This window comes from Pezoporus occidentalis, unplaced genomic scaffold (genome assembly GCF_034315485.1).
Source record: "Pezoporus occidentalis ecotype Australia unplaced genomic scaffold, CSIRO_AGI_Poc_V1 ctg314, whole genome shotgun sequence".
NCBI lineage: Eukaryota > Metazoa > Chordata > Aves > Psittaciformes > Psittacidae > Pezoporus > Pezoporus occidentalis.
Window position 1 is genome coordinate 122,496 of NW_026915095.1, and position 23,748 is coordinate 146,243.

General features: G+C 55.0%; 2 protein-coding genes and 1 long non-coding RNA gene across 5 annotated transcripts in view; all 3 read right to left on the reverse strand.

Moving 5' to 3' along the window:
- Positions 1 to 11,775, reverse strand: part of ATF7 (activating transcription factor 7) — a 62,285-nt gene extending 50,510 nt beyond the window's left edge. Inside the window, exon 1 of one of the 2 annotated variants that reach the window (XM_062628361.1) lies at positions 11,682 to 11,775. The gene's annotated coding sequence lies outside the window, so the exon portion shown is untranslated. The remainder of the gene's footprint in view (positions 1 to 11,681) is intronic. The other variant, XM_062628363.1, reaches the window with a different exon arrangement.
- On the reverse strand, positions 8,089 to 10,783 carry LOC134168565 (uncharacterized). The gene is made up of 2 exons (XR_009966581.1): positions 10,720 to 10,783; positions 8,089 to 10,520 (listed from the first exon to the last, which is right to left on the reverse strand). It is a non-coding gene; the product is annotated as an uncharacterized LOC134168565 (long non-coding RNA).
- A 426-nt stretch (positions 11,776 to 12,201) lies between the features above and the next one.
- On the reverse strand, positions 12,202 to 13,466 carry ATP5MC2 (ATP synthase membrane subunit c locus 2). Of its 2 annotated transcripts, XM_062628365.1 has the most exons (4): positions 13,373 to 13,466; positions 12,844 to 12,921; positions 12,537 to 12,697; positions 12,202 to 12,447 (listed from the first exon to the last, which is right to left on the reverse strand). In XM_062628365.1, exons 1-4 carry the CDS (start codon positions 13,409 to 13,411, stop codon positions 12,333 to 12,335), a joined length of 393 nt encoding a protein of 130 aa, XP_062484349.1. In that variant the 5' UTR covers positions 13,412 to 13,466; the 3' UTR covers positions 12,202 to 12,332. The 2 variants fall into 2 exon arrangements, with proteins under 2 accessions (XP_062484349.1, XP_062484350.1); XM_062628366.1 differs by lacking the exon at positions 12,844 to 12,921 and having other exon boundaries at positions 13,373 to 13,463.
- Between the last annotated feature and the right edge of the window lie 10,282 nt (positions 13,467 to 23,748).

The following is a 23,748-nucleotide window of genomic DNA, read 5'->3' on the forward strand; positions in this document are numbered from 1 at the left end:
CCTGCCCCGTCTCACTGCAGGACATGTACTGCCATAGATTACAACTGGTTTACAAAGTACCTTGACAATCAGGTGTAAAACCCATCACAGACACGAGCCTCAGGCCTGCAGCAGCAAGTCCAAGCCAAGGTGCAGCTAAATCCGAGATGTCTTTCAAGCAACAGGCAATAGAGAACCTGTTTGCAATTGTCCCGGGATACTGAGTAGGGTAAAGAGCAGAGGATGCAGGGAGGGCTGTAACCTCCATAGGGAAACTCCAGTGCTCAGCAGGCAGCAGGAGGAGAAGCAGAACTGGATCACAAATGGTGCTGTTAAAACGATCCTCCAAAAGAGAGAGGTCTTTGCTACCTGGGTACTGCTACACCAATGGCAGGCAGAGCTCCTTCTCCTTGATCCATTCACTGTGCTCCTCAGTACTTCTACTTCAGCACTTTCATGCAAAAAAAGAAGGTAAAACAGAGCTAGGAGTTAACTTTTGATGAGCCTGAGCTCCATGGGATTCATTCCGGGAGACTAATGAGTGGCAAGGCCATCCCAGCTCCATTTGGATAACTTGGGTGAGACCTGGGAGCCATGCCAGGAGCATTAACAACCCAAGCCGCAATACAAACAAGCCTATTCACACACAAATAGTGCTCAAGACACCAGCCCAAGCCCCAAGGACGCTGCTACTGGGAAGAGGAGATAAACCCACAATAAATTAGATCATTATAGATGGCTGCACAGGATCTGTGCTGTGAAACACATCTGACTACGGGAGAAGATGCAGGAGCGCAGGCAGACTCCAGGCAGAACGTGGAATTGCCACTGGGAGCTGGAATGGGAAGAGAGGTTGGATTCAATCAAACCCCAGACGGCTTTTTTGGGAAGGCCAAGGGAAAAAGCAGTCAGGCTGAGAGCCATTTCCACTCTGCCAGCCAAAAAAAGAGAAGGAAGCACAAGGCACTGCCCCAAGCTCGCAAAAATAGTCCGAGATTTGCCACTAAAATGCAAGGAAGGAAACATGTTGCTTTGAGAGTGTTCCAGGAAAGGCTCTTTATTATTTGTCTAAGTGCAGCCATTAACAGCTCTTGCCTCCAGCTTCCTGCCCAGCCACATGAATATTCAGCACACGGTGCTCTGAATAAGCTGGGAGCAGCACCCAGAAAAGGCAGGAAGGGAACCCAGCATCAGGCTGGGGTTTAGCGTTGGAGCTGCCTGCACTACCCTGGATTAACGTGGGACACTGCAGTGATGATTCAGAGCATCAGAATCCATCAGAAAGTGGGATAAAAACAAACATGGCAAGTTCTTCCTTTAAAAAAACCACCCAAAACCACGAGTCACTTGAACATTCAGGCTTCCTTAGGGCAGGGTTTGTTCTCCAAGACACAGGGCTCGGTGCCCAACCTGCTTCTAGATGCTTTGTGAAGTCAACTGGCACCTAATTTCCCCTGGTGACTCTCCCAGCTAAATTAGGTGCCTGCAGGGAGTTAGGAACAGAGCCTGTTCTGCACCTTTGGGTGCCCAGAGCTCCATCTGACTACCAGCAGCTATTATACACCCAAAGCAATGGCAAAAGGTGTGAAGTTTTACAGGGAGAGGCTACCACGGAGCTTAGTGCAGGCTGCTGTTAGTCCTAGGCTTTGCCTTTCAAGTTATTTTGGGGTGTGAAAGAAGGAGGGAGAATGTTTGCTTTGTAACCAGAAAGCTACAAGAGAGCTAAAAATTGCCAAAAGCCAGCCCTATAAAATCTGCTTTAGAGGCATAACACCCTTCTGCTTTATAAGCTTGATAAAGCAAACCCAACTGTATAAACTGGAATATTGGCAAGGAACCGGCTGGAAGTAAATCTCCAACAGACAGACAGTATTTAACAAGTCATTACAAGTTAACCTACAGCACAGGGTGAAAGCAAAGTCCAGCCCTTTACCATCTGACTGTACCTTTCTGGGTGTTCAGCACTTCTGCAAAGCTTGGGGAGGATCCCCTTTCCACAAGAGCATCCCTAAAGAGATGGAATACATCAGAGATGTGCTACACCCTCCCTTCGCCCTTGCAAGGGCCTTAAAACCTGGCCCCAAAGCAGCACATCAGCTACGAGTGACTTCAGTGAGGCCAGGAAAGCTTTTCCCCTGCAGTGAGAGCAGCAACCCCCCTTGCCTGAGAGCTCCAGCCAGCAGAAGGCTTCTCCCAGCCCAGCTCCCACCAGTCCTCCCAAGCACACGACTTCCACTGTTTATAAGCCTCTTATAAACAGTAAGGAGCTGACTGTTACCATAACAAAAAGAGCCATGAGGAGGATAAAACCCATCATAGAAGCTCCATTGTCCGAGAGCCTCCTCGCGCTGGCCAGCCTCCAGATCAGATCTGGCCTCCTGCTTGGACTTCAGAGCAAGGTGCTGAAGAGTCTCATGTCATCTTAGCACAGCTGGGCCCCAGCTGAGCCACGGCACTGCCTCCACATCACAGGCAGCACAGAAAGAAGGAAAATGGAATCACAGAATGGTTTGGGTTGGAAAGGACCTTAAGATTATCCAGCTCTAACCCCTTCCCATGGACAGGGATGACCATAGACCGTGTCACCCAAAGCTCTATCCAACCTGGCCTTGAACACAGCCAGGGATGGAGCATTCACCACTTCTCTAGGCACCCTGTGCCAGTGTCTCACCACCCTCACAGTAAAGAACTTCTTCCTTATATCTAACCTGAGATATCTGTGCAGAACAGAGGAAAGAGCAAGCAAGACCAAGCACAAGAAGCTTCAACGATGCAGAACCATCTTCAGAAGGTCCTTCTGCTCAGGGACATTGACCTGAGGGACACTATTCAGGTGCCTTGTGAGCACCTCATGGGGTTTTAGGGTGGGAGAAGGCCAGACCTCATTGCCCTACCAGCACACATCCTCCTGCTCCTCCTTTCATGGCCAGATTCCTAAGAGAGAAGTAGCTGCTGCTCTCCAAACACCTCCTTCAAGTTACCCATGCCAAACACCACCGAAGCAGCCGTAGCTTGGCAAAACATGCTTTAACACAGGCAAGGTTTCTCCTTAGGTGCCAAGTATCAGATTTCTGCTAGGAAAAGGCATCCATCCAAAAGGTTTTGAAGCCTTTGATGCACATGAGACACAATCCAACATAAACCAGCAAGTCAGCAACTTCCCCAGGCAAGAAGATGGAGAAAGACCATCTCTGTATCATCATCCAATCCCTCATATGCCAAAGTTCTTCCTCTCTTAGCTTCTGGAAAAGAAAGATGGGCTCTACAGATGTCCCTAAGGTATTTACTCTAAGGGACAAGGTGAGACCAACCTGCAAGACCCTGACAGAGAGACGGAGCAGCACTTAGATGGAGCAGCCCCAAGGAAAAAGACTTTCTCTCCTCTTTTAACCCACAACCAACCAAACCCTTGCAGCCCACAGGGGCTCCAAGCAGAGATCACTGGGTAGGAAATGCTTCTGGAGCTGCTTCCAGCAGGTTTGAGTCTGCAGCACACCACAGAGCAAAGAGACACTCCAAGACACACACAGGCAGCCTCTGGATCTTGGCACTAAAGCTCTTGGGTCGCTCCTTCACGAGTGGTGATACATCTTCAGCTCTGTGCTTCTTCACAGCAGGGCCAACGTATTGCAAGAGAGCTGCTACAGGAGAGAGGAATAATTCAAGTTTAAGGAAGGAAGGAAAAACATAAGAGATTCACTGCTTCTTCCTGAGGAGAGATAATGAGAGCCATGACAAGCCATAGAGAATGCACTATATTAGGTTGGAAATGCCCTAGAAACCAGAGCCCCATTGCCTGGAATCATTCAGCCTCTTCAGAGCCCTTGTTTCAATGGAAGTGAGGGTTAAAAACTTGCTGAAAACAGGACATAAGAATCCAAATCAAGCTTAGGCATGTTTTCCCCACAATGGGGTGTGAGGGGAAGAGCAAGGTCAATGCCGAGTGGAGTTCAGCCCAGAAGAGACTCTTCCGTAAGCGACTACCTATGGATAAAGCTCTTACCAATGAATTAAAGTAACCAAAATAGCACCAGGGGGAGAGGAGCCAGTGAGACCTGAAGCTCCTGTACGTGTGCATGCCCATAAAGTAGAAATATTTTGTCCCACCTTGTTATTATTTACATCCTATTTGGCCATTTCTATTTATTTAGCATTCCGAGGCACACACGTTTTACGGTGTCATTACTTGATATGTGAGCCCTAAAATCAGAAGGGAGCAAGAAATATTCCAAATCTAAGCAATGTCTAGAAATGTGGGACATTATTGTGAGTTGTTTAACTCAAGCTGCATTTCGCCTTGGAATGATTGTGGTTTAGCACTGAACACAGCAATGATTTCCTGGCTAACTGACATAATTCAACCTGAAATCTTGCAGAGATGAAGGATACAGCAGCCTAAAGGTGGATCATATACACAGGCACTCTGTGTGCATTGAAAAGACAGAGCTTGCCCAAAAGCAAAGAAAGCAATGTGGGGTAGAAACGTGAAGAACATCCACATGAATGGGGCTTGGAGCAACTTGGACTAGTGGAAGGTATCCCTGCCCATGGCAGGGGGTTGGAACTGGATGAGCTTTAAGGTCCCTTCCAACACAAACCAGGCTGGGATTCCATGAAAACATACTTACTCACTAAAGCACTGCCAACACGCTCAGGCTCATGTTCCAAAAGCCCCAAACAATCACGTTTTGTCATGTTCACTGTGCACGTGGCTGGGTCAGAGCGTGGATCTGGATGATGAGCAACGCTCGCTCTCATATAAACCCTCCAGGTCTGTAGCAGTGTCTCTGCCATGTAAAAGCTTCTAATCCCATTGAGGCTAGAGATAAACCTCCTCAGCCCTGTTTCTATACAGTAAATCTCCCCTGTGCTAGGGGATGCTTCACTCTGCTTTCAGTTTTCAGGACCCAACAGTTAATTCCAGGAGCCCTGGCACCCAGGTGCTGTCAGCCCCGGTGACAATCTGCCTTTGGTTCTCATCTCCTCATCCAGCTCAGCTTTATCAACACTCCAAACACAGAAGTAAAGGCACTGTTCCTACCACTGGAAGAGCGGAAGGAGCAGGGGCTGCCAGAGCCTTCCTTCAGATCCCACTGCAATGAGAACAGCAAAAGGTAAACTCCACATTTCACTGCAGGATTCAATTGGCAAAGCTTTCCCTCCCTGCACACAACCTCCTTCAAGTTCTGCAGCTGCAATTCAACCCCCCTTTCGGAGCTCTGAAGGATTTTCCAGCATCTTCAGCCCTGGACACGACCAGAAACGGGTCTATTTTAAACACTGCCTGCTTTAAATGATGGCAAACGTTAACTGCTTCGTGAGCTGAACATTTGTTCCCTTCCTCACAGCACACTCAGCACCAACAAGAGCTTTTTGGCACAAAACCCCAAAAGCTGGGTTCTGCTCCAAGCCTGCTTTGCTCACTTTGGAAACAGTTAAAGGGCATAAGACAGCTCGGTACAGTCACTTTAACAGGTAGAAATACACTCCTTTGGGCATTGCTTATTCCCTGCCAAGTGCATTTGGCCAAGTCTTTAATACACTGAAGTCTGAAAAACTGCTTTTTACGATTATTCTTATTATTTTACATAGTAACAATGGCATCCAGAGCAAGATCTCCACCAGCCAGGGCTGAAAACATTCTTAAAGCACACAAAAAGCTGTGCAAGAGGCTCTGCTAACAGCAACACATCCCCAAAGGGCAGGGAAAAGGGAACTCTGCAGCTTTATTCTCTCTGGAACTCCAGGCACGGAATCCCAGCGTGGTCTGGGCTGGAAGGGACCTTAAAGCAGAGGCACCTTCCACTAGAGCACGCTGCTCCAAGCCCCATCCAACCTGGCCTTGAACACTGCCGGGATGAGGCAGCCACAGCTTTTCTGGGTGTCCCACAACCAGCTTGCATGTCATCCTTAAGGAGCTGAAACATCCTTTTCCTATGGGAGAATGGGAAGGAAACGTCTTTGCAGAGCTCCTCTTGCAGGGCTTTTCAGTGGCTGGGGCTCACAAAGAGAGCTCAGAGCTCTGCAGAGCTGCAGTGGGTAGCACGGCCCGTTGCTGGCAGAGGAGCTTTGTTTATTCATGAACCAGCTTGCAACGGCTGGCACCGCATCTCTACCGCTGCTTTCTCCCCTCACACCAGGGTGGGACATGGGAGCAGCATTCCAGACCGCTGCAGGCTCCCCATGGGATTGCTCCTGCAAGAAGAGCACCAACCGATTCCAATCCCCATGCTGCTCCCCAGGAGCCAAGTCATGGAATGCTTTGGGTTCCGAAGGATCTTAAGCTTATTCAGCTCTAACCCCCTGCCACAGGCAGGGACCCCTTCCACTAGAGCAGGGTGCTCCAAGCCCCTGTGTCCAACCTGGCCTTGAACACTGCCAGGGATGGGGCAGCCACAGCTTCTCTGGGCACCCTGTGCCAGCGCCTCAGCACCCTCCCAGGGAAGAGCTTCTGCCTCATCTCCAACTTGAACTTCCCTTGTTTCAGTGTGAACCCATCACCCCTTTTCTATTGCTCCAGTCCCTGATGCAGGTCCCTCTCCAGCATCCTTGTAGCCCCCTTCAGACACTGGAAGCTGCTCTGAGGTGTAAAATGCATTGCTTTCAGCAAGGAACTTCAATACGTGGCTGCTGTTGCCTGCGAGCTCAGATTTGTGCTTGTCCCAGTATGGCCCAGCAACTCCTGCTCACCTACAGCAGCAAAAGGGTGATGTGGAGGTAGGGAAATCCATCCCAGCCAACTTGGCCTCTCACTGGCAAAGAACTTCAGAGGGAAGAGGTGCAAGCCAGAAAAATCCCACTCTGCTAAAGCCTTAACCTGCACTAAAATCCGGTTCCTCCTGGGTGAAACCACACTGCTGGAGCCGGTTTAGGCGCTGAATTCATCACGTTTCAAAAGCAAATGTCAAACCAAGCCCTACAAAGGCTACTGGAGGCCTGGCTTGTGCAGCAGCACGTGCCCCACCAGGTGTGTGTGGGGAAGGAAAAGGCAAGAAGCCTCTTGGAAGATTGTGAAATTGAACTGCAGAGAAGGAATTAAGCCAAACCCCCACGCGCCAAGACTAATTGCAGCAAAACACGCTCTAAATACCAGCTCTGAGGAGGGAGAACAAACCCCAGTGCATGAACATCAACCACTGGCTTGGAGAGGAACCACTGTGGACACCAGCATCTCCGAGAGCTGTAAATAAGGAAATCCTGGCGTCCTTCAGCATTGCTGTGCTCCATAGCCTGCTCCTGCAGCTTGTCCACCTGTGTGTGCGTGGCTTGGAGGAGGGCTGAGGACATGGAGACAGCCTCAGGCTCCTGTCCCAGTGCTTCTGCTGGCAGAATTAAGGCCACACACTGGTTAAAACCTGACTTTTTTGGATTCAAAGAAGCAGAGAAGGAGCAGAATCAAAAGATTTGCTAAAGACTATGAAGACAGGCGGAGAGCTGGGGTTGTTCAGCCTGGAGAAGGCTCCTTAAGGGGAGACCTTAGAGCAGTTCCGGTGCCTAAAGGGCTACAAGAAACCTGGAGAGGGGCTTTGGACACGGGTCTAAAGGGACAGGACAAGGGGAATGGCTTGAACCTGCCAGAGGGGAGATTGAGCTGAGCTCTTAGGCAGAAGCTCTTCCTTATGAGGGTAGTGGAACACTGGAATAGGCTGAATGGAGCTTTGGCTGCCCCATCCCTGACCGTGTTCAAGGCCAGGTTGGACACAGGGGCTTGGATTAACCTGCTCTAATGTGTTCATGCCCATGGCAGGGCGTTGAAACTGGGTGAACTTTAAGCTCCCTTCAACACAAACCAGTCTGGGATTCTCTGACTTCAAGCGGAACTCACCGGGAATTCCTATGTAGGAATTCATCAGCCAGACAGAAAGATGTGACAGTTATTGTGATGCAAAGGCTGATTAAACCCTCAGGTTTATATACCAAAGGAAGCCAGGCTATAAATGTGCTTTTGTTTCAGTCATTATAGGCAGCTTCCTACACACCTCTGCACAAAACAAAGCCCTTTTCCAGCTCCCCAGGGAAACTCAGCCCCTGGCTTACATCCTTGCTCAGCCTACACAGCATTCACCCTCTGTACTACAAGCTCCTTGAAACCAAAACCAAGAAACTAGATTAAAAGGTGGGGGGAAATACTTAATGAAGTTCTAGGAAGCAACAGGTCCCCAGGTCCATCTGCTCCCAACGTTTCCTCTCCAAACGCCTCGTAGTTGGCTGCTAAATGAGGGAAGAGCAGTTTTGGGGATCTGGCCTCAATTCTTGGTGCTGGGAATGTTGAAGAAAGAAGGGAAAGTCAAAAAAGGCCCTAAGAAGGGGATAAGATAAGGATAAATAAACCCCAACAGGCTGTGAGAAAGCTCCACACATGATGCAGCAGAACATGAGACCGAAACCAAATCCATCCCAGAGATCCTCAGCTACAGACCCCAGCACCACGAGGCTGCCACAACTGGAGCCTTTTACTAAACCAGTTTAAAATGGTTCCATCATCAAGAGGCAGCAGCTGGTTCCGGGTGAGGCTATGCCAGTTCCTCCTGGCTGCCTCACCACATGAAAACAGCCCAAGGAGGATGGAAGGAGGATTTGATTTCTTCCTCCCAACCATCACCCATGCACTTCCTCTCTCAAACTTCCCTATCTTTCCAAGGGGGAGAGGGGAATCTTCTGCCTGCCCCATGCCACGTTCACAAACTCCATTTGAGAACAGTGCTTCCAAGTTAGGCCAGACTAGGAACCATCAACCAGCTTAAAATGAGTAACAGCACTCACAACGTACCAAGGTGGGCTCAGCAAGGCTCAAGAGCAAGTTTGTTTTCACCTAACACCTCCATAAATCACAAAGAGAAGGAAAGAAATCAGAGCACAAAGTGGGAGCTCCATGAGTGGGAACTGATGGAGAAAACTGGGAACTAAGGAACCTTGGGCAACAGAAATGGAAGCAATAAATAGAGGTTAATGTTAGAAGTCCCCCTCAACAAGGAAGAGTTAAGCTACAGCAAAAGACAAATGGCAAGTGGGAGGTTGAGTGTGTTCACCAAGTTTGTGTGAAGCTTTTCCTCCTCCTAATCCGAACAGACAGAGAGCAGGGAGGGGAAGTCCTGCTGCAAAGCACAGCCAGCTCCAAGCTCTTGGGTATCAGAAGGATATTGGCAAATTGGAAGGCATTCAGGAAAATCCAGTGAAGCAGCTGGAGGGATTGATTTACAAGGAAAGATTAAAATAACTGGAGGCCTGGCTTGGCTAAGCAGTGACTGAGGTGGCCATGATGATGTTTTACACTTGGTTAACAGGCAAGTGCCAAAAAGCAGAGGAAGTGTTGAACGTCCCACACTTAGGTAGAACCAAAGCACTGGCAGGTATTTAGGGCAACTTGTGGCTGCATTCAAGCTCTCAAAGCAGTGAGAGGTCTATCGGGTACTAAAATAGCCTCCCACTTCTCACTTCCCAAGCAGCTCCTAGGAGCAGAAAGAACACACTGAGAGAAGCCCAGGAATCCCTACAAGCCTCCCAGGCTGATTCCCAACACACTGCTTCCACCCTGAACCCACATCTCTACTGTTAAGTTTTTAACACCAAGGGCAAACAAGCCCAGCCCACAGAGGGACTGCAGCTGGCAACAGTCACAACCCCACTCCTGCCACCAAAGGTGAACATGATCTCTTGCTTTAAGGAAATGAGGAGCAAGGATGTTAACCCTCCTCGCTTTCCAAACGGGAATCTGGCTGCTCAATCCACCTCCCACAAGCTTCTCCTCCACATTCAAACAGTGAAGTTATTCTTAGGCCCTGCTGAAAAAAAAACCCAATCCAAAAGCATCCAACAAAGCCCGTGGTTGAAAACTACTGCATTCCTCTCCAGAACCAACTCCAGTTTAGGCACCACTCGAAAAGCAGTTTGCAAAGAACCAGCCAGGTCCTTCAGGCCACTCCAGGTGGAAGAAAGTTCCTGCCCCATAAGCACAATAAAAGCAGAGGCAAAATAAACTGGGAAGCTCAATGAAGCATTAGTGACACTTTCCTGTTGTACTCAATGTTAACCTGAAATGTTGGCTTTAGAGGGACCTGAGCTGGGGAAAAAGTGATAACTTCATAAGGAAAAGCAATGATGGGGCTCAGTAAAGAGGCAGCAAATGGGCAAAGGAGAGCAGAACAAGGAGGTTTTGTTGTCACACACACTTCAGCACACACCTGAACTAGCTGATCTCAGCTGAGGGACTCCAAACCAGCACTTCTGGCAGTAGGAACAACCCAGCTTTGAGCTGAGATCCAGCTGCACTCACAGAGCTGGAGCTACCGAGAGGCAGATTGCACTGGGCCAGCAGCAGGTGAGCAAATGCATGGTGAAACCTCATCACTGCAACAAGCTCTGAGAAGTCTGAGCTCTCCCAGTGCCCCAGTAACCACTGATGTGGACTTGGAAAGCAACTACTTCATACTCTGAGTCCTGCTGTTTGCATCTTACTGACAGTACCACAGGAGCCAGTGACCTGCTGAGAGTCCCCCACCTCCCAACACCCTGCAGACCCACAGCCAGGCCCCAGCCTACACCTTACAACCACTCTACACCCCGTCTACACCCCCACCTCACCATACAACCTCTCTACACCCTGTCTACACCCTCACCTCACCCTACAACCTCTCTATACCCTGTCTACACCCCACCTCACCATACAACCTCTCTATACCCTGTCTACACCCCCACCTCACTATACAACCTCTCTATACCCTGTTTACACCCCCACCTCACCCTACAACCTCTCTACACCCTGCCTACAGCTGCTTGCCACTGGGAGCCCCCACACATAGGCCTGCCCCAAAAGAGTCACTGAGCCCAAACCCCTCCTCATCCAGGAGGGCAGAGCCCAGTTAAAGGGGTTCCTCCTGCACCTCAGGGGATCCCCAACAGGATCCATTCCAAGGCTTCTCTAACCCTTAGACCTCCATATCTATCACCCCTTCAGGACACCCCAGGTCTCTTCCGGGTCCCCCAGGACCTGCACACCGAGGGGTGTCCCATATCTGCAACCACCACAGCCCCCCCTCAGTTCTCTGTCATCTTCCAGAGCTCTCTCACCCCTCAAGTCCCCCCCCGCATCCACAGACCCCCAATACCTCTGCAGGGTTCACCCCCACAATTCCATACAAGACCCCCCCCAGTCAATGCCCCCCTTATTTGCACCCCTCCAGCCCTCTCATATCCCCCCCCAAGCCGCCCACCACAGAAACCCTCACCAGACCCCTTCTCTCCTGTCCCCCCACACCCCAAGCACCCCATATCCCGCTGATCCCCCCACACCTCCACCCCCAGCCCCGGAAGCCCCCCATTTTCCGCGTTCTCCCCCCCCCCGCCCCGGGGCCTCCGGTTCCCCCCCTCCGGCACCGCCCGGGCCCCTCGCTGCCTCCAGCAGCCCCGCCCACTCGGGGCGGGGCTTGCTCCATCGCGGCGCCCCCCTCAGCAGCTATTGGCTGCAGCACCCCTCACTCCAGGCCAGGCAGCGAGCCGATTGGCTGGAGGGCGCTGTCAATCAACGAAGGGGAAGAACAAGGCAGAGCGGCCGCCTCACCAAAACTCGGGGAGAGTTGGGGGGGGGCGAGGGCGGGGGGGGAAGGGCCGGCCGGGGGCTCCTCCACCGGCCCCCGGGGGTTCCACTGACCGCCGCCATCCACGTCCCGGGGCGGCCCCACCGAGCCCGGTGCCCCGCCGGTTACCTGAGGGAGCGCCGGGCCGGGCCGCGCCGCCGCCGGGGCCTCCCCGCTGCCTGCCTCTTCGCGCTGGGGCCCCCCCTCCCGCTCCTCACCGCCCCTCCCCACAGAGCGAGACTCTCGCGAGACCAGAGGGGAGGTAACAGTGCCGGACCAATGAGGGGGCTTCGGGGGCGGGGCCTCGCTGCAAAGGGGCGGGGTTTCATCGCGAAGGGGCGGGGCTAAACACGCCTCCGAGAGAGGGGACCCGCCTTGCAGCGGGGACAGCGAGACGGGGACACCCCGGTACCGGGACACCCCGAACCCCGGGGCGGGTGGTGCCCCTGGGCAGGGACACGGGGAGGTGGCAGCCCAGGCCCCAGCCCCAGCAGCTCCCCACTGTCCCTGGGCGTCAGTGATGTCCCTGTCCCCTTGGGGTTCAGGGTGGCTGCAGGCACTTTGTGTGCCCTCCGAGGACACGTCCACCTCGCCACGCCAACCATGGCCAAGTGACACAGGAGGCACCAAAGAGACACAAGGAGCTGGGTCCCGTTATCAAACCGTCTTTATTCCCCTCCCACCTGCGGCAAGGCCAGGGTCGGGGGTCTCCCCTGCCAGGGCACCGGGCACAGCGGGGCTCTGTCACCGTCACTGTCACTGTCACCGTCACCATCTCCATCACATGGCAAAGAGGATAAGGAAAGCCACCATGAGGCAGAAGAGCCCCATGGCCTCGGAGAGGGCGAAGCCCAAGATGGCATAGGAGAAGAGCTGCTGTTTGAGCGAGGGGTTCCTGTGGGGAGAGGAGAGGCCGCTCAGCAGAGCACACCCAGCCCCAAGCCCCCCATCATTCCCACCCCGGTGGCCCCCCCCCCCACCGACCTGGCATAGCCAATGATGAGGCTGCCGAAGACTGTGCCGATGCCAGCACCGGAACCGGCCACCCCCACCGTGGCAGCACCGGCACCGATGAACTTGGCGGCCGTGTCGATGTCCCGGTGGGCTGCGCTCGTCTGGATGGCCCGGTGGGTGCCCGCCGGTGCCTGGGGATGTGACAGGAGGGTTGGCAAGCGGCTGGGGGGGATTAACCTCACCCCAGCCTCAGTTTCCTCCCCACACCCCTCTCAAGGCCGGTGCTCAACACCCCTGTGGCTCCCCACTGTGCCCCAGTCCAAGCTGACCACGTTACCTGCTCCGTCTGGGCTTCAGGGATGCTCAGCACAGAGGCAGAGAGGGGCTGGCACAGCACCCGTGGGCTCCTCCTCACCTGCAAGGGACATTCAGCCTCAGACTGGGGTGGGACATCCCACCCCATCCTCTCCAGCACCCAAGAGTCCCCTGAGGCTACCGCTGTCACCTCTGGTGTGTGTGTCCCCCCCCCAAATATGCTCAGCCCCATGAGCCAGCAGCACCCAGACGGGAGAGCCTGAACTGGCACCCACCACCACAGTGGGTGGATGGGTCCTGTGTGACAATGGGGCCAGCACCCAAAGGGGCTTAAACTCCCAGCACCGCATCCCCCTCCACGGGGGTAATTAACCCTGGAGCGATGACAAATGATCTTTAACCAGAGTGCAGCTCTGTTCACCTTCCAGGGTGGCCCTAAAGCAGCAAGAAGTGTCCCCAAACCTCAGCCCCTGTCTGTAAGGGGGTCATATATCACCCACCCCCCTATCCCCCAAAGAAGGGAGAGGGAAGGAGGGTTTGTCACTACTCACTAGTGCAGGAGTGCAGAGGAACTTTACACAGGCGGACATGGCGAGGGACGGAGGGACACGGGCGCGGAGGGGACGGCTGGAAGAGACACAGGCATGGGGTACACGGGACCTGGCCTCATGGGTGCCGGGGACAGGCAGGGGACATGGGGGACCCGCGGGACAGGAACCATGCGGGGCAGGACATGCCTTGGTCACCCAAGTGACAGCTCCTGGCTCAGCGCCACCACTTTGGGGTACAGGGATTTGGGGTAGAGTGAGGGAATGGCCCCGCAAAACAGGGGGGAGGTTAAAACAGGGGGTGGTCATCCCAAAGGAGGGGGTACCCCAAACAGGGGGTGTTCACCCCAAAACAGGGGGGGACACTCCAGAACAGAGGGAGGCACTCCAGAAAAGAAGATCACCCCAAAACGGGGGTTTCAACCAAAACGTGGGAAGACTAAAACAGGGGGTTCTCACCCCAAAACGGGGGGGATACACTCCAGAAAAGAAGAACACCCTAAAACAGGGGGTTCTCACCCCAAAACGGGGGGGACACACTCCAGAAAATAAGAACACCCCAAAACAGGGGGTTCTCACCCCAAAACGGGGGGGACACACTCCAGAAAAGAAAAACACCCCAAAACAGGAGGTTCTCACCCCAAAACGGGGGGGACACACTCCAGAAAACAAGAACACCCCAAAACAAGGGGTTATTACCCCAAAACAGCGGCTAGTCCCCCAAAATGGGGGGGGTGCACCCCAAAATAGGCTCAGGTCACCTCAGAACACGGGGTTATCACCCAAAGCCGGGGGGCTCACCCCAAACCAGGCCCGGCCCCGCTCACCCCAAAGCAGTGTCTGAGGGGATGCCCCATCCCCAACCGGCTCCCCATGGGGGGGGGTGGCTCGGCCCTGTGCCCAGTATCACCGAGCCCGCTCGCCGCGCGCGCGGGCGCCGCCTGTCGGACGGGAGGTGGCGGAGAGGCACTCACCGGCTCTGCGGGCTCTATTGGAGGGGTACGTGTGTACATGTATGTATATGTGTGTGCATGTATGTATATGTGTGTGCATGTATGTATATGTGTGTGTATGTATGTACATGTGTGTCCACGTGTGTGCGCCCATGTGTGAGCAAGTGTGTCTGCATGTGTGTGTGCATACGTGTTTATGTTATATGTACATGTGTGTACACGTGTGTGTGGTCATGTGTGAGTGCCTACATGTGTGTGTGCACACGTGTTTATGTTATATGTACATGTGTGTACACGTGTGTGCGCCCATGTGTGAGCAAGTGTGTCTACATGTGTGAGTGGACACGTGTTTATGTTATATGTACGTGTGTGTACACGTGTGTGCGCTCATGTGTAAGCAAGTGTGTCTACATGTGTGCATGCACACGTGTTTATGTTGTATGTACGTGTGTACACGTGTGTGTGCTCATGTGTGATCAAGTGTGTCTACGTGTGTGTGCACACGTGTTTATGTTATATGTACGTGTGTGTACACGTGTGTGCGCTCATGTGTGAGCAAGTGTCTACATGTGTGCATGCACACGTGTTTATGTTGTATGTACGTGTGTGTACAAGTGTGTGCGCTCATGTGTGAGCAAGTGTGTCTGCATGTGTGCATGCACACGTGTGTGCATGCGTGTTTATGTTGTATGTACATGTGTGTATGCGTGTGCGTGTTCATGTGTGAGCAACTGTGTGTACACGTGTGTGTGCATGTGCGTACATGTGTGTCTATGTGTGCATGTGTGTACATGTGTGTCTATGTTGTGTGCACATGCGTGTGCGTGCTAGTGGGTGTATATGCCTGTATGTGTGCGCATGCGTGCGCATGTGTGCGCATGTGTGTGCATGTGTGTACATGTGTGTGCTCATGTGTGAGCAAGGGCGTCTGCATGTGTGCGTGCACACGTGTGCGCACACGTGTTTATAGTGTGTGCACGTGTGTGTACACCTGTGTGCTAGTGGGTGTATATGCCTGTACGTGTGTGGGCACATGTGTGTCCATGTGTGCCATGTGTGTGCATGTGTGCACATGTGTGTGCTCATGTGTGAGCACGTGTGTCTACGTGTGTGTGTGCACCCGTGTGCACACACGTTTATGGTGTGTGCACATGTGTGTGCACGTGTGTGTGCTAGTGTGTGTATATGCCTGTACGTGTGTGTGCATGTGTGTACACATGTATGTGCACGTGTGTGTCCATGTGTGTGCTCATGTGTGCGAAAGGGTGTCTACACATGTGTGCGCACATATGTTTATGTTGTGTACATGTGTGTACGCATGTGCGTGCTCGTGTGCGTATATGCCTGTCAGTGTGTGTGCACATGTGTGTCCACGTGTGTCCCTGTGACGCGTGTGCATTCCCACGTGTGTGCACGCGTTGCACAGACGTGTGCACGGTGGCATGTGCGGTGGCTGAGTGTCTGCACATACGTGTGCAAGAAGCATGCGTGTGAAGCTGAGGGGGGCACCGTGTCTCACCCCAGGGTGCTGGGGGGACCCCCGATGGGTGCTGGAGCCCCGGGGAACCTCCCCTTGCCCACGGGGTGGGGGGGGGGCGCTGTGACCGGGTGGGTGCGGGGCCGCGCTGTCAGGCACTGGATTTACGAGCAGCCCTAATGCGGGAGCCCCCATTAATTAAATCATCGCGATAATTAACTTTCATTACAGGAAAATCAATAACGAGGAGACGGGGCTGAAGGGGGGGGGGGAAGGGACCGAGGGGCGCATGTGCACATGGATGTGAGGGTATGTGAATGGCTGTGTGTGCACCCACATGGATGCGAGCACGCCTGTGTGCATGTGTGTGCACATGTGTGTGTACATGTGTGTGTACATGTGTGTACATGTGTATGCACAGGGGGGCACATGGCTGTGAGCACGCCTGTGTGCATGTGTGTGCACATGTGTGTGTACATGTGTGTACATGTGTGTGCACAGGGGGGCACATGGCTGTGAGCACGCCTGTGTGCATGTGCGTGCGTGCACATGGGGGTGCGTGTGTGCATGTGTGTGCGCATGCGTGTGTACATATGTGTGCACGGGGGTGCACATGGCTGTGGGCACGCCTGTGTGCATGTGTGTGCACATGTATGTGTACATGTGTGTGCACAGGGGTGTACATGTCTGTGCGCACGCCTATGTGCATGTGTGTGCACATGTGTGTGTACATGTGTGTACATGTGTGTGCACAGGGGTGCACATGTCTGTGCGCACGCCTGTGTGCATGTGTGTGTGTGCACATCGGGATGCGTGTGTGTGCATGTGTGTGTACGTGTGTGCACATGTGTGTGTACATGTGTGTGCACTGGGGTGCACGTCTGTGCACACGCCTGTGTGCATGTGTGTGAACGCACATCGGGATGCGTGTGTGTGCATGCGTCTGCATGTGTGTGCATGCGTGTGCACATGCATGTGCACGGGCTTGCACACGACTGTGAGCACGCCTGTGTTCCTCTGTGTGTGCGCTTAGGCTGTACGCACAGGCTTTACACTCCACACACGCGTGTGCACATGTGCAAGGCACGTACCCGCACCCCTCAACCTGCCCCCATCCCCCCGAACCCCTTTTTACCCCCTTAAACTCCCCCCTAAACCTCGACACCCCCCCGCTTTCCTCCCCTTTCTCCTTTATTTTTCCTCCTTTCCCCACTTTTTATTCCCTTTCCTTCCCTGATGGAAGCGGCGGCTCCGTTCGCTGCCACTGACCTTAACGGCTTAAATTAAAAAGCAATGTTCTGTGTGCACGGAGATGGGGGGGGGGAAAACATCGGGGGGGGGGCCCCCCCCCCCCCTTCTCCTCCTCCCCCCCCCGCATGGGCTCTGATGGTTTTAATCTCACCGTAATGGCTTTGACCTTGCGATTAATAGCGGGGGGTGCGAAGCCGCCGCGGCGTGACGGCGGCCGCGGTTCCGGGGCGGGGGGGGGGGATCGGGGGGTTTGGGGGGGTCTCACTTTAAGGGGGGGGGTTGAATGCGACGGGGGTGTGGGGGAGGAGTGGGGAATGGGGGGGGATTGGGGGATGCTGAGGATTGAAAGGGGGGGGATGAATGAGGAGGTGATGGAGGGGGGGTGATGGGGAATTTCAAGGGGGACACAAGAGGGTGAATGGCGGGGGGGGGTGGTCCGGGGTCCGGGTGGCTGCTGTGGGGTGCGCCGGTGGGCAAAGGGGGTGTAGGGAGGATGGGGGGGAGCAGTGGAGCATATGGGGGGCTCACGAGGGGGTTCAGGGGGATGGGGCGGGTGGGGATGGAGAGGACGAGGGGGAACCGGTGCCCCTGAGTGGGGGTTACCGGTCCCTGTTCCCGTCCCCATCCCTGTCCCCGCTCCCGGTCCCCGTCTCCGCTCCCGATCCCGGCGCTGGCGCAGTCGCCGCCCGCTCTGCATCCTAATGAGGAGGGAGCGGGACCAGCCCCGAAGAGACCCCGAAACACAGGGATGGGACCGGGATGGGGACCTGGATGGGACCGGGATGGGGACCTGGATGGGACCGGGATAGGGACCTGGATGGGACCTGGGTGGGACCGGGATGGGGACCTGGATGGGACCGGGATGGGACCGGGATGGGAACCAGGATGAGACCGGGATGGGACCGGGATGGGGACCGTTGATGGGACCGGGATGGCGACCGGGATGGGACCGGGATGGGGCCCAGCTGCCCCAACGGAATCCGCCGGGGCCGGTGGTGGAAGGGTGGGGAGGACCCGGGGGGCACAACAGTGCACCCCCCTGAGTGTAAGCACCGGACCTGTTCCCCCCACACAGCTGGATCGGGGCTGCACAGCTGGATCCCAGTGATCCTGGGGGTCAGTTTTACACCTGCAGCTGGATCCTGGGGGGCTTTATCACAGCCACAGCTGGATCATGGGGGGCTCCATCACATCCACAGCTGGATCATGGGGGTCACCATTGCACCCACAACTGCACAGTGGCAGCCAGGACTCCCGTGGGGGCAACCAGGACCGCTGGGGTGGCAACCAGGACCTCTACAGTGGCAATCAGGACCTCTATGGTGGCAGCCAGGATGCCAAGGTGGCAACCGGGACCCCAGGCTTGGCAACCAGAACCCCAAGGTGGCAGCCGGGACCCCCAGGATGGCAACCAGGACCCCCGGGTTGGGAACCAGGACCCGTAGGGTGGCTCCCACGACCCTTGGGTGTCAGTGGGACCCTTGGGTGCCACAGCCCCACACAGAGGGTGCTGCGGTGGCCACGGGGAAGCGCTGGCGGCCCCGCGGTGCCATCACACCCCTCCGTGTGAAATACAGCTCCATAAATCCCGGCCCTGGTGGCTCTTATTGCTTAATTAGTCCATGAAACGAGATGATTCAGAAGAGCCCAAATGGGGATGGCGTCATGGGAGGCATTAAATGGAAGGGGATCGGCGGCGGGTGAGAAAAAACAGGGGTGGAGAAGGGAGTTTTGGGGGGGATCCAGGGATTTTTTGGCCTCCTCGGTGATGCTGCACCTCAATTTACCCACTGGGATTTTGGGCGCTGAGCAATAGCACCCTTAACCCTACCACTGTGCCCCCAGCACCTCTCATCCGGAACACGGGGTGTAATTTAGGGGTGTAAGGGGTTTGGGGATCCCATCCTCCAAACCCACACTGATGGGAACGGGGTATCCGAACATCCCTCGGCACCTGCGGATGCTTCGCACTCCGCGCTGGCTCCTCCACTTCCATGGGGCCTTTTCCTATTTTCTATTTTTCCTTTTTATATGCTCTTTTATGACAAACTTTCCTTTACATTTGACATTTAAAAGCTGATCAGATCTCCCCGGCAGGACAGCAGGAAATGGAGATATTTATTGGGGTCTCGCTGATGCCAGGAGAGCTGCGAGATTTACTCCGACAGCGCGGCAGGATTAGCGATACCGTCTCTGTCCGGGCGGGATGCTGGAGCCATGGGATGCGCCACAGGCAAAGGACAACGATTTATGGGGGACTTGGGGTTTGCTTTAGGGTTGGTAGAGCCCAACTGAGCCCATGGGGATTCTCTAGTGGCACGTAGAATGTTGTGCTGAGGTGCTGCTTTCTGGAGGGGTTTTGGTGTTTGAAAGGAAGAGGCTTGGCTTTTCCATGTCATCCAAAACCCCTTCCTGTTGCTTTCCCCCTTTCCTGCTCTCCAGCATCTCCTCCCTAGGGATGTGCCTTGGGCTGGGGACAGTACCTTGGACCTGGGGCCATGTCTTTACCTGCTGCATGTGGGAATGTGTGATGGGTTGGTGGGTCCATGGTGCTGCAGAGCCAGGAGGAGATCAGCCCTTCTCCCCTTCTGCCAATGCCACCCAGCCAGCAAATGCCCCTCACCGAGGTGTCTGGTCCAGAGCTGCAGCCACTGGGATGGAAGAGGTGATGTCACCGCTTGCACCTGTGACATCACTGCTTGCATCTGTGATGTCATGGGTTCTCTTAAGCCAATGATGTCACAGCCCCCCCTGGACCAACCCTAAGAAGGTTCTTTGGCTTCTGGGTCAACCCAGCCCCAGCTCCTTGCTCTGATCCTGCAGGATCCTGTGCACCCAAGGCCAGGAGAGCCCCGAGGAGGTGGGAATTAGGGGACAGCCCCCCCCCCCCCCCCAACACATGCTTACATATGTGTGGCCTTGTGAGTGTGTCATTTGGGTGCCACAGAATGCCCATTGTAACCTGGTTTTGGGTGCTTGCCCACAGCCGGGTACCCTGGGTTTGGGTGCCATAGGGTGCCCATGTCCCAAGCACCCCAGTTTTGGGTGCCTACATCCCAGTAGCCCACTTTTGGGTGCCATGGCTTGCCCACAGCCAGGTATTAGGATGCTGACACCGGGGCAGCTTCATTAAGGCCCTCAATTACAGCAGCTGAGTGAGGAGCAGTGATTTATAGGCACAAACCTCTCCCCCCCCCACCCCCTTCAGGAACCTGCAACAAAAGCCTGGCTGTGGGGGGTGCCATGGATCAATCCCGAGTCTTTTCTCCCAATATTTTCTGCTGTTCCTTTGTTCTCCTCGGGAAGCTCTGACACGAGCAGCACTGCAGAGGAGCAGCGCCCGCCTCCAAGGGCTTCCTCTTCTCCCACCATTCCCACGTTTTCCCCTTCTCCTTTGGGATTTCCACCTCAACCGGGGTATTCTTTCCTTCTTGTGATCTCCTCTCTGGAGCCTCATCCCAAGCAACGTGATGAGTGGGGAGAAGATGGGGGTTGATGAGCTCAGGGATGGGGTGGTGGGATACAGGAGGGGGTGGTCGGTCATAGGATGAAGTGGTGGGTCTTGTGGTTTGGGGTTGTGGCTCATGGCATGGGGCAATAGGTTGTGGGATGAAGTGGTGGGGTTTTGGGATGGGTTTGGGGCAATGGAATGGGGTGGTTGTAGGTAGGGTGGGGTGGTGGACCACGCAGTGGGAAAATAGGTGATGGGATGGGACATATGGAAAGCCACGGGATGGGATGGGGTGATGCAGGTTGGGATGAGACAGAGCAGGGTAGGGTGGGGTGCAGCATTCCAGCATGGGAAGAACCACATCCCAGTGCAGCGGGTCAAGGGATGGAGCTGCATCACAGGATGGGATGCGCTGTGGGACCCGGGGCACCCATGGGTGCTGTGATAGCACCCAAGACTCCAGGTCCCTGCAAGCCTGGGCTGGGGTCTGTCCCGTGGGTGGGGAGGGGGCAGAAGGATCCAACAATTCCCATTCTCGGGACACTTGCTCCCCCCTCCGGGCTCGCCCAGGAACGCAGCGACGCGCCCGCCCCACACCCTTGGGACCAGCCGGGGCTGCCACCCCCCAAGGGGGAAGTCCAAGGGGGACCGAAGGCTCGGTGGGGCTCCCCAGCGTCCTCCCACCCCCCAAGCCCCCAGAGACCCCAGGCATAGCGCAACAGCCCCCCCCCCCCCCCCCAGCACCCATCTGCAGTGGGTTCTCTGGTGTCTAATAAAGGTTGTGCTTGCCTGGCTCTTCCCTATGGGCTCACTCTGGCTCTTTGCCTAATCCCCAACCTTCTACCCCCAAATTTAGCCAAATCGATGAACTCTGCAGTTTTTACTCCCCCCATCTCCCAAATTTGGTTGAAAAAAGCCGAAAAAAAGATAAAAGTTATTAAGGGGGGGGGGAAGGCTGAGGTTGGGTCAGTGGGGCCACACTTTGACACCCCCCCGCCAGCCCCTGGTTCAAATTGGGATACCCCAAAGCCATGGCAGAGGCTTTGCCCCCCATTACGGGAGTGTTTTGGGAGGGGGAGCGGTGGGGTCCTGGGTGCTGCGGCCACCCCAGTGCTGCCTGTGGAAGCCGCCGGTGGGAAATGGGATTCGTTCCACCAGCGCCGGCAACAAAAGGAGGCGAAAAAGGAGCCGGCAAAGCGGCTGGAAAATGAATATTTAAAAGCGAAGGAAACCCATTAAAACGGCTTCATTTTTATTCCCATTACAGCCCATTAAATCAATGCCGGGGCAGGCAGAGGCAGGGCGGCTGCAGAGGGGGAAAGGGGGGGACGCGTACTCAGCCACCAGCTCTTCCATAGGGAGACCTGCAGCCCCTCCAGCACCTCCTGCCCTCCCTGGCTTCAGTTTCCCTATGTGCACACCTAGGGGAGGACCCCCGGCTCCCTCCAGTCCTCCCGGTTTGCCCACCGGGAGCTGGATTTGGGGGCTGGGAATGGCTCCTTAAAGCTACGTCGGGGTTGGGAGCTGGATTTGGGGCTTGGAAGTAGGTCCCTAAACCCCTGATAACATCGAGGTCATGAGGTGCTGCCCCAACCCCATAAAACCGAAGCTTCCCCTGGCACCACCGGCTCTGTGGCTGCTTTTATGGTGCCAAACATTAGGAATTTGGGTAACACAGGCAGGTTATGTTACAGCAGAGCTGCAAAATGGCCGGAGAGACCTATTTTGGGGTTAAAAGCAGGTGAAACAGGGAGCGTTGCCCACAGCCTTCCTTGTGGGGAAGGGGTTCATCCTGCAGGGGTGCTGCGGGGATCTGCTCCACCCTGAACCCCATTTCTATACCCGCAGTGTGAGGGGCACCCAAGGTCGTTGGGGACCCTGGTCCCTGCCCATCACCCTGTGCATCGCCCGTCCTCGTCTTGTCCCCTGCGAGTCCTTACGGGGGGACCACGGGGACCACTTTCCGGCTGAACGGCCGCCACGTTGGCCAGGGATGCTCGGGAAGTTGAAGAGCAGCCGAGGGAAGGTTTCCATGGCAACAGCCAAAAAACCCCCCTCTCCGCTCCTCCGTTTGGGGGGAAAAGGTGTCATTTGTATGCAGGCGCCGCGCCGCGAAACCCGAGCAGAGAATGAAACAGGCGAAGGCAGGAGAAGGGCTGCCGGGGGGGGGAGAGGCAGTTAGTGAGTGCCAGGCCAAGGGACAGGGATGGGGACAGGATGGATGGGGACAGGATGAGGATGGGGAATGAAACCTGGATAGGGACACAGCGGGGACAAGTTGGGGATGGGGAGTGAGATGGGGATGGGGACAGGATAAGGGGGATAAAGACAGAGATGGGGACATGATGGAGACACAGCGGCAATAGGATGGGGACGGGGATGGGGAATGAGATGGGGATGGGGACAGGATGAGCACGGGGATGGGGACAGAATGGGGACAAGATGGGGACAAGGATGGGAACAGGGATGGGGACAGGGCACAGGAAAGGGGATGGGGACACAATGTGGACAGGATGGGGACAGGGATGGGGATAGGGCACAGGAAAGGGGATGGGGATACAATGTGGACAGGATGGGGACAGGGATGGGGACAAGGGCAGCGGGGACATGTGAGGGGTCGAGGTGCTGTAGCCAGGCTGGCATGGGAGCAGTGGAGGCCAAGGTGAAGGAGAGGGATGCTGAGGTGGAAGGAGATGTCCAAGGAGGTGCCCAGGGGGAGAGAAATCCTTTTGTCCATCTGTCCTTCCTGTCCATCTGTCCTTTCTATCTATCTATCTATCCATCCATCCATCCATCCACCCATCCATCCATCCATCCTTTCTATCCTTCCTGTCTATCCTTCCTGTCTATTTATCCTGTTTATCCTTCCTGTCCTTCTATCCTTTTCATCTGTCTGCTTGTTCCTTCCCTCCATCCATCCTCTCCATTCGTCCAGCCCACGCAGCCATCTGTCTGTTCTTTCCATCCATTTATCCATCTTTTCTGTCTATCCTTCCTATCCACCCCTCTGTCCTTTCTATCTACTTCTCCATCCTTCCTCTCCACCTGTCCTTCCTGTCCTTCCTGTCCCCCCCACCCTTATCCCAATGAGGCTGAGCCTCCCAGTCCCCCTATCCTTATCCTGATGGGTTTGAGCCTCTCAGCCCCATCCTTCTCCCAACGGATTTGCCCAATCCCAGTTTCCAACCGGTTTCCTGCATGTTCAGTGACCCGAACTGGCCAGCAGAGGGGCTGGGAAGGGGGGCCG